The sequence below is a fragment of the Heptranchias perlo genome, chromosome 39 (genome assembly GCF_035084215.1).
Source record: "Heptranchias perlo isolate sHepPer1 chromosome 39, sHepPer1.hap1, whole genome shotgun sequence".
NCBI lineage: Eukaryota > Metazoa > Chordata > Chondrichthyes > Hexanchiformes > Hexanchidae > Heptranchias > Heptranchias perlo.
In genome coordinates, this window is record NC_090363.1 from 9,766,885 (window position 1) to 9,782,036 (window position 15,152).

Consider the following 15,152-nt stretch of genomic DNA (forward strand, 5'->3'; position numbering starts at 1 on the left):
TATACAGTAATTAACCCATAGCCTATATACAGTAATTAACCCATAGTCTATATACAGTAATTACCCCATAGCCTATATACAGTAATTAACCCATAGCCTGTATACAGTAATTAACCCATAGTCTATATACAGTAATTAACCCATAGCCTATATACAGTAATTAACCCATAGCCTATATACAGTAATTACCCCATAGCCTATATACAGTAATTAACCCATAGCCTGTATACAGTAATTAACCCATAGTCTATATACAGTAATTACCCCATAGCCTATATACAGTAATTAACCCATAGCCTATATACAGTAATTAACCCATAGCCTATATACAGTAATTAACCCATAGCCTGTATACAGTAATTAACCCATAGTCTATATACAGTAATTACCCCATAGCCTATATACAGTAATTAACCCATAGCCTATATACAGTAATTAACCCATGGCCTGTATACAGTCATTAAACTATATCCTATATACCAGGACAACTCCGGGCTCTTCTTCAAATCGGGTCAATGAGATGGTTTACATCTACCGAGAGGAGGGGGCTCTCCGAGAGCGGGGGGGGGGGGGGGAGGGGGGTTAACATCCTGCCCAAAGGCAGCACCTGGCGACATTGCAGCATTGCCTGAGCAGCACAGTCGGAGGGCCAGAGGTCAGTCCACCTCTGAGATAAGCTGACACCTGTATCTATCGACCTCACATTCTCCACTGGGGTTCGACCACCACTAGTGTGCATGTGATAAGGGGCCAATTTGAAAAACGGCTGCTTTTCATCCTTTCCAGTCTAGGCTGCTCACACACTCGCTACACTCTCGTCCACATTTGGCACAGTCCCAGTAACTGTTGTGGGATCGTTTCCTTCATCCAGATCCAGCCTCTGCTCTTACAATCACTCTCAGACACACAGTGCCCGGGGCGAGACAAGTGTACCTCGGCTTCTCCTCCCGCTCTCTGATCTGGGAATCAACCCTCGCAATTCGTGGAGTTTCGGTTGGATTTCTTTGCTGGGATTTTTAAATTTTATTTTTTTTTGTTTCGCTGTATGAACCTTTCCGACCAGCTGGAAGTCCGTGGAGCGAGGGATGGTGCACCTGTTGGGAATCCTACTGCTGATTCTGCCAAGCTCTCAAGGTGGGAAGGACACAGACAGACACACAGACACACAGACAGGTACACACACACACAGACACAAGCACAGACAGGTACACACACACAGACAGACACAAGCACAGACAGGTACACACACACAGACAGACACAAGCACAGACAGGTACACACACACAGACAGACAGGTACACACACACACACACACAGATACAAGCACAGACTGGTACACACACAGACGCACACACAGACAGGTACACACACACGGACACACACACACACAGAGGCACACACAGACACACACAGACACAGACCCACACACAGACACACACACAGACAGACAGGTACACACACACACAGACAGGTGCACACACATACACACACAGACAGCAAAAAAGTTTTGGAAACTTCAGTAACTTGGCGAAGTAGTGAGTTTCACCAAGTAAAATTTCAGTTTCCCAAGTTGAACTGTGGTCAGTTTTACCAAGTGAAATCAGTCAGTTTGATCACAACACAGATTTACTTTTTTGAACTCAAAACGGAGGGGAAAAAAATCAGTGCTTTATACGCAAGAGAAATCAATGAAAGGAAACATCAGTAAAACCTCAGCCCTGTTAACGCCCCACTCACAGGGCAGCGTTTACTCAATGTTATCTGATCCGAACAGTTAACCGGTTAAGAATGAGTCGAGGGGGAAATCAGTCCACTGTAAAGTTACCCCGGAGATCACAAGGGCAGCTCGAAGCTCACTCGGATCGATCGTTACCTGTCTGTATGTGTCGCCGTGTGGCTAGACAAAACACAGGGAATCGACTCCTTCACCCAGGGACGGTGGGACCAGCTTTCCAAAGGGTGGCTAGCGAGAAGCGAGCGATCCCTGGGATCACAGTCCAGTGAAATTGGTTTCATTTCAATTAATTTGCCCATGTGTGTATAATCTAGTGTATATAGATTGATTCAGTGTGTGGTTTATGCATTTGTCAGGGTCTCAGGGACTGGGGAAAATCGGCCACAGTTTGAATGCGTTAGTGGCTTTTGTTTTGGATTTGAAACAGTGGGTCTGGTCACCGGGGTGGAGGTCCCCCCTGTGTGTGTCCAATAAAGGGGGGAGCAAACGGCCAGGCTTGGAACTAACTCCCGGGTTAATCGCAAACCAACATTCAAACCGCCAGCATTTTCCCCATCAAAAGATGGGTGAAAGGACCATCTGAATTTCCCCCTAAAAAGCCGTGGATGCTGAGGGGACAACTGGAACTTTCAGGTCTGAGATTGATAGATTTTAGTTAGGTAAGGGTATCAAGGGAAATGTAGTAAAGACGGGTAAATAGTGTTGAGGTGCAGATCAGCCATAATCTCATTGAATGGCGGGGCAGGTTCGAGGGGCTGAATGGCCCACTCCAGTTCCTAATGTTCCTTTGGAATTGTGGATCAGATTCCCAGAGGAGGCCGGTGAGGCTGAAGATGATGAGAAGATTTTTACAAGAGGATCTGGATGAGTTCTAATTAGGAGAGGGGGTACAGGGCTATTAATTCACATTAGGGAAGAGGTTCCAACATTGGTCACTGTGCAGTGATCTCAGCCTGAAAGTGAGCACGTATTATCAGGCGAGAACAAGAATTAGCTGGGCTGCCATGCCTTCCTTGTTTTTAATTATTCATTCTCAGGATGCGGGCATCGCTGGCAAGGCTGGCATTTATAGTTGAGAAGGTGGTGGTGGGCCTTCTTCTTGAACCGCTGCAGTCCGTGTGGTGAAGGTTCTCCCACAGTGCCGGGAGTTCCAGGATTTTAACCCAAGGACGATGAAGGAACGGCCGATATATATGTCCAAGTCGGGACGGTGTGTGACTCGGGGGGGATCTTGGAGGTGAGGGTGTCCCCATGTGCCTGCTGCCCTTGTCCTTCTAGGTGGTGGGTTTGGGAGGTGCTGTTGAAGAAGCCTTGGCTGAATCCTGTAGACAGTACACACTGCAGCCACGGTGCGCCAGTGGTGGAGGGAGTGGATGTTTAAGGTGGCGGGACGGGCTGCCGATCAAGCGGGCTGCTTCGTCATGGATGGTGCCGAGCTTCGAGTGTCGTTGGAGCTGCACCCATCCATGGTTGAATAGCCAGACTGGTCTCACAGATGAAGAATGGATGCTTGGGTGGAATACTGGTAATGGCAGACCTACACCCCAAGTGTTGTCAGGAGAGAAAAGAGGAGAACACTGGAGGATGAATAGTTATGTTCGAAGAGGGCTGAAGCCCCTCACATTTACTGTTCTACAATGGAGGCTGGATCCACATTTTCCCGCTGTATAATGGGCCATTCTTTTGTAATCTATGAATGTTTGTTTGGGATAAGGCAGGCAGGATGGGAAGTGTTTTTACTCATTTCCTCTCCTTGTTCTTATTTTGCTCAGTAAATTAAGTCACACATCCTCGACTACACCGATCCTAAAAAAAAACTGGCCGGGACAGTTTTTGTCCTGGAAACCTAATCAGGAAGTGTTTAGCCGAATGACGCTTTTTTTTCGTCCTTCGCTGCGAAAGGGGAGATTCTTTTGTAGGATGTTGACATGCTGGAAACAGCAGGACTTTGAAAGGGAGTAAACGAAAGCTTTGACTCAAATGGATCGCTGAGAGCAGGGTGGTGTACAGAGGGAGTTCCACACCTACTGGAAGGGGCAGAAAACAAAAAGATGCCTATCCCCCACTCCCTTCACCCCACCATTGGCGGCCGTGTCTTCAGCCATCCAGGCCCCACCCTCTGGAGTTCCCTCCCTAAATCCATCTGCCTCTCCATCTCCCTCTCCTCCTTTAAGACCCTCCTTAAAACCTACATCTTTGACAAAGCTTTCACTCTCCCCTCCTAATACCTCCTTTTGGTTCAGCGTCCATTTATTTCTTTACATCTCCGTGAAACTCCTTGGGACGTTTTCCTATATTAAAGGCCCCAAATAAATGCAAGTTGTTGCTGTAGTAGAGAAGTTAAAAAGTTTACTCTGTGCAATTAAATAAAAAGGGAGATAAACAGATGAATAGAGTCATAGATAGACATAGAGAAAGACATAGAGATAGAGATAGAGATTGATAGAGATAGATAGACATAGAGATAGATAGACATAGAGCTAGATAGACATAGAGATAGATAGATAGACATAGAGATAGATTGAGAAAGAGATAGATTGAGATAGAGATAGACATAGAGATAGATAGACATAGAGATAGATAGACATAGAGCTAGATAGACATAGAGATAGATAGATAGACATAGAGATAGATTGAGAAAGAGATAGATTGAGATAGAGATAGACATAGAGATAGATAGACATAGAGATAGATAGACATAGAGATAGATAGATAGACATAGAGATAGATTGAGAAAGAGATAGATTGAGATAGAGATAGACATAGAGATAGATAGACATAGAGATAGATAGATATAGAGATAGATAGAAATAGATAGATAGACATAGAGACAGATAGAGATGGAGATAGATATAGAGATAGATAGATATAGAGATAGATAGACATAGAGATAGATAGACATAGAGATAGATAGACATAGAGATAGATAGATAGACATAGAGATAGATTGAGATAGAGATAGATTGAGATAGAGATAGACATAGAGATAGATGGAGATAGATATAGAGATAGATAGATATAGAGATAGATAGACATAGAGATAGATAGACATAGAGATAGATAGACATAGAGATAGATAGATAGACATAGAGATAGATTGAGATAGAGATAGATTGAGATAGAGATAGACATAGAGATAGATAGACATAGAGATAGATAGATATAGAGATAGATAGATAAACATAGAAATAGATAGATAGACATAGAGATAGATAGAGATATAGATAGATATAGAGATAGATAGACATAGAGATAGATAGACATAGAGATAGATTGAGATAGAGATAGATAGACATAGAGATAGATTGAGATAGAGATAGATAGACATAGAGATAGATAGACATAGAGATAGATTGAGATAGAGAAAGATAGACATAGAGATAGATAGACATAGAGATAGATTGAGATAGAGATAGATAGACATAGAGATAGATAGACATAGAGATAGATAGATAAATATAGAGATAGATAGAGAGACATAGAAATAGATATATAGACATAGAGATAGATAGATATAGAGATAGATAGATAAATATAGAGATAGATAGAGAGACATAGAAATAGATAGATAGACATAGAGATAGATAGATGGGTATAGAGATAGATAGACATAGAGATAAATAGATAGATATAGAGATAAATAGATATAGAGATAGACAGACATAGAGATAGACATAGAGAGAGACATTGAGAGAGACATGTGGATAAACATAGGGAGAGAAATTGAGAGAGACATAGAGAGAGAGAGACATAGAGATAGACAGACATAGAGAGAGAGAGACATAGAGATAGATGGATAGATAGAGACAGATAGACATAGAGATAGATGGATAGATAGAGATAGATAGGCAGATGGAGAGATGAATAGATATAAAGATGGCTAGTTAAACAGATAAGTAGAGAGATAAAGAGATAGAGATCAATGGATAGATAGATAGATAGATAGATAACAGACAGACAGACAGATGGAGAGATGGATAGATAGATAGGTAGACAGATAGGATAGTTCAGGATATTGGGGTAGATTTCCCTACTCCTGAACCTGGAGCTATTGGGTTGGGTGTGCAAAGCCACCCATGAGGGAGTCTATCCAATTTTTAGAATCCATTTGTAGATTCAGTAAGTGAGAGGTGGAAAGAGAGACAGACATGCTGCAGTAAATAGGTGTGTCTGTACTCAATGCTGCAGAGAAGAAGCAAGCAGAGGCCAATGAGGAAGGGGCTGAGTGAGGAATGCAGGAATAAGGGGGCGTTGGTACAGTAGGATGGTGAATATGACAGATTTCTAAGAGACGAGAGAGAAAGAATGGAAATAAGTTAGAAGGGGAAGGAAGGAAGGAGAGAAGGAGTGAGGGAGTAAAGAAAGTAGGAGAAGGGAAGGAAGATACGGGAGAAAGAAGAAAAGATATAAAGCCAGAATTTACTGCCGTTATTTATGGGTAAACAGTACAGCAACTTTAGGCGATGAGCAGATGCGTGGTTAAATGTGAATATCCAAAAGTTGCTGTCTGAATTGCCCTGCTCCACCGTTAACTTTGCGAAAATGACATCTCACCCTTAGCCTCCCTGTTTTTCTTAGGGACTTGCTGTATTTGCCCATTAATTGCGCATTAAATGTGCCACAGCGTAAATACTCTTTTAATGATGTGATCATTGTTAATGACTGCCAATCAACCTCTCTGGCACCGAAAATTAACTATTACAAGTGTGGACTCTCATTCCTGCAGATTCTGAATTTTTCGGGGAGATTTTTAAAATGTCAAATTTTAAATTTTAATTTTTTTTCTTACTTTTCCTTTCTGTCTCTTTTTTTTTTCTCTCTCTCTTAATCCAATCTTTCTTTCCCTCTCTTTGGGGGTGATTTTAACCCCCAGGAGCGGGTGGGTTGGGGTCCGGGTGGGAGTTGAAAATAGTTGTTTTTTGGGTCGCGACCACAACCCGGCTTTATTTCCGGGTTTAACATCCGTGCGTAAAAGTCCAGGCTTCCCACTGGGAATGCAAAGTCCGAAAATTCTGCAGCCAAAAAAACAACGATTTTCAACTCCCACCCACCCCTGACCCACCCGTTCTTGGGGGTTAAAATCACCCCCCTTTATTTCCCTTTCTGTACCTGATTTGACATTGGATTCATCCCCTTTAATTCACCCTCCTTCTCAGTCCTTCTTGCGTTTATTTCCCAATCTATAAATCCCAGTTGCTTGCCCTGTTCACTCAGGTCCCAGATGCCCTGTTTCGTTCACTGTCCCCCTTATCAGCTCGCACTTTCAGCAACTTTGTGGGCAGAAATTCTTAGAGCTGAAAGGTGCAGGGGTAAGTCTAATGGCATATGCCATTAGATGCCCAGCTACTGGAAATTCCGACCCAATAAGGTTATAGGGAAAGGACGTAGAGAGGTGCAGAAGTGACAATGTTGCTTTAAGATTCCTGCTGTCTGAGCCATGCCCTTACTATACAGTCTCAGTGCTCCCAGCCCTTCTGCTGATACAGGCTCCCACTGCTGAGTGTCTGGATCACTGCCAGCCCTGAGTCAGTCCCCGAGCCTGAGTCCTGGCTCTGACTACTCCACGCAATCTGGCCTCTTCTTTCTTTCCCACGCTCGGAGCAGACACTGGTATTTTCCTGTCACCACAGAAAGAAAGGCAGGCCTCACTCACTCTATTATTACCCACAGTAGCCGTCCGGCACTGGAGCACACAGTTACACTGCACACACATGCCCCCTGATCAAAGACTCCTCAAACTTGGTGTGCACTGACTCGGTAACATACATTACGTTGCTGGAACCGACAGGGCCAAGCTGTTCTGAAAATGGAAGTCAAGATTAAATTGAATCAGTCCTGTATTAATGCATATTGTGAGTGCAGCTATAATGAGCAAGCTGACTTTTCATATTAAGATTCTATTTCCAATGTATGTCTTGTAGAGGCAGGCAGACAGTTACAGCATTGTGGGAATGTCAATCAACAGCGCGGAGTGTTCTCGAGTACAGGCACTGCTGAAGTTTGTACTTATATACTGAGTCCTGTAATGTACAGGCCGAGCAGAGAGACTATTACAGTTCTATTTATATTCTATACTGAGTCCTGTACTATACAGGGGGTGAGAGAGACTATTACAGTTCTATTTATATTCTATACTGAGTCCTGCACTAAACTGGGGGTGAGAGAGACTATTACAGTTCTATTTATATTCTATACTGAGTCCTGTACTATACAGGGGGTGAGAGAGACTATTACAGTTCTATTTATATTCTATACTGAGTCCTGCACTAAACTGGGGGTGAGAGAGACTATTACAGTTCTATTTATATTCTATACTGAGTCCTGTACTATACAGGGGGTGAGAGAGACTATTACAGTTCTATTTATATTCTATACTGAGTCCTGTACTATACAGGGGGTGAGAGAGACTATTACAGTTCTATTTATATTCTATACTGAGTCCTGTACTATACAGGGGGTGAGAGAGACTATTACAGTTCTATTTATATTCTATACTGAGTCCTGTACTATACAGGGGGTGAGAGAGACTATTACAGTTCTATTTATATTCTATACTGAGTCCTGTACTATACAGGGGGTGAGAGAGACTATTACAGTTCTATTTATATTCTATACTGAGTCCTGTACTATACAGGGGGTGAGAGAGAGTACTACAGTTCTATTTATCATCTATACTGTAACAAATTCGGAGGTGACACCAATTGGTAATCAATGTTTCATTTATTAATAGTCAAATCAAACATGTAGAGGTATCAAATATTTACACTACAAAGATCAAAACAATATTAGCCCATTTGATCTCTGGGCAGAGGTTGTAATTAAGTAGGTGATGTGATTGTTTCAAGTTTCCCCACAGTGAGGTAATCTTCTGATAGTCGGGTGTCCTCCTGACTGTGGTGTCATCTTCAGACTGCTAGGTGTACTTTCGACAGCTGGGTGGGCTTCGCTGATTCCTCTGCCCTGAGCTCAAAAGACATTGGGTTTTTATGTCCCCCCTCATCCCTGGCAGGAACCCACCATATATGGAGCAATATTCATAAGACCCTTTTGGATTATAAGTTATTTTTCAAAGAGTTTAAGGTGGTCAGTTTATTTTAACATCACTCATTAAACCACAAGGCCCTTTACAAGGTAACATTGTCCAGTTATCTCGTCATGGTCCTGGTCTTACCTTTGGATTATTGTTCTGCTTTTTTTGATCATTGTTCCTCTTTTGTCACATAGCTACCATGTCTAGAAATGAGTGTGACACGGGTCAGTCGCTAGTCAAAGGTTAACCAGTTTACAATTCAGCAAAATAAGCCGCACACTCAGCGAAATACGCAGCACAGCCTGCAGAGCATGATGGGTAGTAGCTTTAAGGAAAAGATGTCAATTTTTCCCTAGTTCTAACATTCTTACAAATTCCACACCTTGAGCGGGAGGAGACTAAGGGGGTGATTTTAACCCCTGAGAATGGGTGGGTTGGGAGCTGGTGGGAGTTGAAAATAGTTGCTCTTTTGGGTCGCAACTGCAAAATTTTCGGACTTTGCTTCCCAGTGGGAAGCCTGTCCTTTTCCGCGCCCGAGTTAAACCCGGAAATAAAGCCGGGTTGCGGTCGCGACCCAAAAAACAACTATTTTCTACTCCCGCCCGCCCCCAACCCACCTGGTCTTGGGGGTTTAAAATCACCCCTGTGGTGTTGCCTTATGTGCGGTGTTTCTTGTTGGTTGTAAAGTGATACCTTCCTCTCTCTGAATAAACGACATTGGTGCTTTTCAAATTCATTTGCACAAGTCGGGGATTCTTCATCCAGAATGAAACCACAACCACTTTGTAAAATGTCACAACCAGGATTCACTTCTCCTGGAACAGCATGAAGTGTTTTGGTGCAATCCAGAGCACTTCTTTCCCCCTTTACTGATATCTTCAATCTTCGGATGATTTACAAATTCCTTCTGTATATCATCCTCTGACAAATACTTTCATCGGTTTTACATCTGCAGGTAGCGATGGTATTGTCACTACCATGGGAATCAGTCGCAAAACCTCACTCTGCTTGCGAGGCTTCCTGGTATAGTACACCAATCCATACCGTACACCAATCTATATTCCCATCTGATTTCCAGATTTTCATTTGTTTGTCCAATATAACATTTAGGATCCAATTTTTTTTAATAGCATTTAACCCTCTTTTGAATCTGAACATTGTAAAAGCCCTCCAGATACAATTGCCTTTAAGATCAGTTGTTCCTTAGTCTTTATTGTTCTGAATGATTGCCAATATCCCTAACCTGTCTCTCCGCAGTTTTATTAAAACCAGGGACACCCCTTTTTCTAATATAACATCCCCGGTCTGCCTACTCATTCCTTTAAGTAATCCCTCTATTTGCTTGTGCATTGTTTTATCATGTTCCCATTATCTCTATGTGAGTTCACCTAAATCTCTTCCTGATTGTACCTCGTAAAACTGTGTACCATTTCTCTTAGCATGACAAAAATCTACATACATTCAATGACATAAATCAGAAGACAAAAGGATACAGAAGGCAAAAACAGAGCAGGAATAATCTCTGACTGCAAATTCTAACAAGCTTCTTGTGTTTGCGTTACCACAAGTTCATTGACGCGTCTTTTTCTGCGCCTCCCATTTTAAAGTTTTAGTCTCAATTTTAGATCAGGGTTACACCGTCTATACTCAGGCATGCAGCGGGGGAACATCCACATCAGTTTCCCTGCTTGACACAACAATCCAAATTGGGCACTTTCTATGATGCAGCTTTCCTGTCAAACGCCGTTAACATTCTGTGGGAAATTTAGGCTTCTCCCTCTAAATATCCCACAGAATGTGGTTCTGCCAATTCGGAAAATACATGGGTCGTAACATCCACGATAAGTGAGGATAGGGTAAAAACCAAGGTTTATTCTTATCCCTAACTTGGCCCATTGGGTGAATAGGAGCGTCCCCCAGATTGAGGATTGTTGATACAGGTGGAACTTCATCCCTCACATTTGTTCCCCCTGTTTCCCTTCGAATACGAACAGACAAGGTCGTAGTCCCTTGGCACATCCGGGACTTCTGCTCGCATCAAAAGTCAATAAACAAAAGTACATATGCTCCGTATGCCATACAAATGATTGCCTGTCCTATTCCCTATACATGCTCGTTTCCCTTGTGTATCATCTCATTTACTTTATCCTACATGTGAGTGAAAAACTTGCCAATGTTGTGCATGTTATAGACTGTATATTGTTCCTCCTGTGCTAGCTCATTGGTTGCGTTTAGGATTGGTGCATCGACCAGTTTGGCCCGTGTATGTTCAGAATGACGCGCCTGCTTGTTTATATTCTGAAGACCTAGCCGATCCCAAGTTGACATTCCTATTCCGAATACCCCTGTTATTACAGCTCTCCATCCCACAGTGTCTGACTGAAATTGTCTTGTCCTGAAGATGCCTTCCTCTGGTATAGTTTCTACCCCCTTACATTATCTGTCACTCCGTCCCTCTCATTCCCATTTTATCTGCACATCTCTTGTGAGCATTTATCAGAGTACCGTAAAGTGGATATTATTCATTATTCACAGTTTCTAAGGCCCTATCATACTATACTCCCCAATAATAAATGCAATTAATATCACATTGTCCATTTCGCTTCACCTGTGGAGAAAACGCAAAGAATTATTTCTTCCACCTCCCGTTTCTTTGGAGACTTGGAGTAGAACACCCTACACAATCGTGACCTTATGTCTCAACTGTCTGTGGCCTTGGACGCTCTGTACGTTGCTACCAACTAACGTCCCCTGTTGGACGGCTATAGACCCACAGGGTCAAAGTCGTCCCAAATGTGGAACTAACTCTGTGGAAGGCAACCTGATTTTAAAACTTCTTTGCAACGCTGATTGAAAAGGAGACGGAGTGAGCTTCATCATGGCAGCTCCAGACTCGGGCAGATTTCAGCTCAATTTAAAGAAACTTTGCCGGATTGAAGAGAAAACAATCGATTGAGATCTCAAATCTCACAGACATAAAATAGGACATAGTCCCGTAACTGTATAATAATTCTCCAAACTCTTTTTTTTAATATTCGTTCATGGGATGTGGGCGTCGCTGGCGAGGCCAGCATTTATTGCCCATCCCTAATTGCCCCTTGAGAAGGTGGTGGTGAGCCGCCTTCTTGAACCGCTGCAGTCCGTGTGGTGAAGGTTCTCCCACAGTGCTGTTAGGAAGGGAGTTCCAGGATTTTGAACCAGTGACGTTGAAGGAACGGCCGATATATTTCCAAGTCGGGATGGTGTGTGACTTGGAGGGGAACGTGCAGGTGGTGTTGTTCCCATGTGCCTGCTGCTCTTGTCCTTCTAGGTGGTAGAGGTCGCGGGTTTGGGAGGTGCTGTTGAAGAAGCCTTGGCGAGTTGCTGCAGTGCATCCTGTGGATGGTACACACTGCAGCCACTGTGGTGAAGGGAGTGAATGTTTAGGGTGGTGGATGGGGTGCCAATCAAGCGGGCTGCTTTGTCCTGGATGGTGTCGAGCTTCTTGAGTGTTGTTGGAGCTGCACTCATCCAGGCAAGTGGAGAGTATTCCATCACACTCCTGACTTGTGCCTTGTAGATGGTGGAAAGGCTTTGGGGAGTCAGGAGGTGAGTCACTCGCTGCAGAATACCCAGCCTCTGACCTGCTCTTGTAGCCACAGTATTTATGTGGCTGGTCCAGTTAAGTTTCTGGTCAGTGGTGACCCCCAGGATGTTGATGGTGGGGGATTCTGCGATGGTAATGCCGTTGAATGTTAAGGGGAGGTGGTTAGACTCTCTCTTGTTGGAGATGGTCATTGCCTGACACTTGTCTGACGCGAATGTTACTTGCCACTTATGAGCCCAAGCCTGACTTCTTCTTGTATGTTTAACAGTGGTACTATGCTTAGAAAACACAATGATTGAAATGCTTATATTAAACGACCAGGACTACAAAGGGTGAACGCTGCTTCAGTTTTGTGAAAAAAGAGAAAATGGAGTCAACTGCGGCCTGCACGCTGCAGAGTGCAACACACTTAAAGAGACAGTACACTTAAAGAGACAGTACACTTAAAGCGACAGTACACTTAAAGCGACAGTACATTAAAACTAAAGAAAAATTCAATGGTTTGTAACAGTAACAGAGGCAGAATCTTCCCTTTTCACCTTTCCCCCCTGTTTTAAACCATCTATCCTTTATCTCTCATCTGAACTTTCAATCTCTGATGATTCTGACTTAACTCAATTTTGTACCGATTTAAGATCACATGTGGGAAAGATCATTTATCAGACTTGGATTGGTTCTCCTGTTTAAAAGTTTTCTCCTTCTGCGTTGCTGGAAGGATGGGGTATAGTGAATAGAGAGGGGGTATAGTGAATGGAGAGGGGGTATAGTGAATAGAGAGGAGTATAGTGAATGGAGAGGGGGTATAGTGAATGGAGAGGGGGTATAGTGAATGGAGAGGAGTATAGTGACTGGAGAGGGCGTATAGTGAATGGAGAGGGGGTATGGTGAATGGAGAGGGGGTATAGTGAATGGAGAGGGGGTATGATGAATGGAGAGGAGGTATAGTGAATGGAGAGGGGGTATAGTGAATGGAGAGGGGGTATGGTGAATGGAGAGGGGGTATAGTGAATGGAGAGGGGGTATGGTGAATGGAGAGGGGGTATAGTGAATGGAGAGGGGGTATAGTGAATGGAGAGGGGATATAGTGAATGGAGAGGGGTATAGTGAATGGAGAGGGGGTATAGTGAATGGAGAGGGGGTATAGTGAATGGAGAGGGGGTATGGTGAATGGAGAGGGGGTATAGTGAATGGAGAGGGGGTATAGTGAATGGAGAGGAGTATAGTGAATGGAGAGGGGGTATAGTGAATGGAGAGGGGGTATAGTGAATGGAGAGGGGGTATAGTGAATGGAGAGGGGGTATGGTGAATGGAGAGGGGGTATAGTGAATGGAGAGGGGGTATGGTGAATGGAGAGGGGGTATAGTGAATGGAGAGGGGGTATGGTGAATGGAGAGGGGGTATAGTGAATGGAGAGGGGGTATGGTGAATGGAGAGGGGGTATAGTGAATGGAGAGGGGGTATGGTGAATGGAGAGGGGGTATAGTGAATGGAGAGGGGTATAGTGAATGGAGAGGGGGTATAGTGAATGGAGAGGGGGTATCGTGAATGGAGAGGGGGTATAGTGAATGGAGAGGGGGTATAGTGAATGGAGAGGGGGTATGGTGAATGGAGAGGGGGTATAGTGAATGGAGAGGGGGTATAGTGAATGGAGAGGGGGTATAGTGAATGGAGAGGAGGTATAGCGAATGGAGAGGGGGTATAGTGAATGGAGAGGGGGTATGGTGAATGGAGAGGGGGTATAGTGAATGGAGAGGGGGTATGGTGAATGGAGAGGGGGTATAGTGAATGGAGAGGGGGTATGGTGAATGGAGAGGGGGTATAGTGAATGGAGAGGGGGTATAGTGAATGGAGAGGGGGTATGGTGAATGGAGAGGGGGTATAGTGAATGGAGAGGGGGTATGGTGAATGGAGAGGGGGTATGGTGAATGGAGAGGGGGTATAGTGAATGGAAAGGTGCTATAGTGAATGGAGAGGGGGTATAGTGAATGGAGAGGAGTATAGTGAATGGAGAGGGGGTATGGTGAATGGAGAGGGGGTATAGTGAATGGAGAGGGGTATAGTGAATGGAGAGGGGGTATAGTGAATGGAGAGGGGATATAGTGAATGGAGAGGGGTATAGTGAATGGAAAGGTGCAATAGTGAATGGAGAGGGGGTATAGTGAATGGAGAGGGGGTATGGTGAATGGAGAGGGGGTATGGTGAATGGAGAGGGGGTATAGTGAATGGAGAGGGGGTATAGTGAATGGAGAGGGGGTATGATGAATGGAGAGGGGGCATAGTGAATGGAGAGGGGGTATAGTGAATGGAGAGGGGGTATGGTGAATGGAGAGGGGGTATGGTGAATGGAGAGGGGGTATAGTGAATGGAGAGGGGTATAGTGAATGGAGAGGGGGTATAGTGAATGGAGAGGGGGTATAGTGAATGGAGAGGGGGTATAGTGAATGGAGAGGGGGTATGGTGAATGGAGAGGGGGTATAGTGAATGGAGAGGGGGTATGGTGAATGGAGAGGGGGTATAGCGAATGGAGAGGGGGTATGGTGAATGGAGAGGGGGTATAGTGAATGGAGAGGGGTTATAGTGAATGGAGAGGGGGTATGGTGAATGGAGAGGGGGTATAGTGAATGGAGAGGGGTATAGTGAATGGAGAGGGGGTTGGTGAATGGAGAGGGGGTATAGTGAATGGAGAGGGGGTATAGTGAATGGAGAGGAGTATAGTGAATGGAGAGGGGGTATGGTGAATGGAGAGGGGGTATAGTGAATGGAGAGGGGGTATGGTGAATGGAGAGGGGGTATAGTGAATG

The 15,152-nt window shown here is 44.1% G+C and overlaps 1 protein-coding gene across 1 annotated transcript in view; it reads left to right on the top strand.

Moving 5' to 3' along the window:
• Window positions 1–920: 920 nt before the first annotated feature.
• LOC137305219 (neurogenic locus notch homolog protein 1-like) overlaps window positions 921–15,152 on the top strand; it is a 134,776-nt gene continuing 120,544 nt past the window's right edge. Inside the window, exon 1 of the mRNA XM_067974060.1 lies at window positions 921–1,134. Coding sequence (XP_067830161.1) covers window positions 1,086–1,134 — 49 coding nt within the window. The 5' untranslated portion in view covers window positions 921–1,085. The remainder of the gene's footprint in view (window positions 1,135–15,152) is intronic.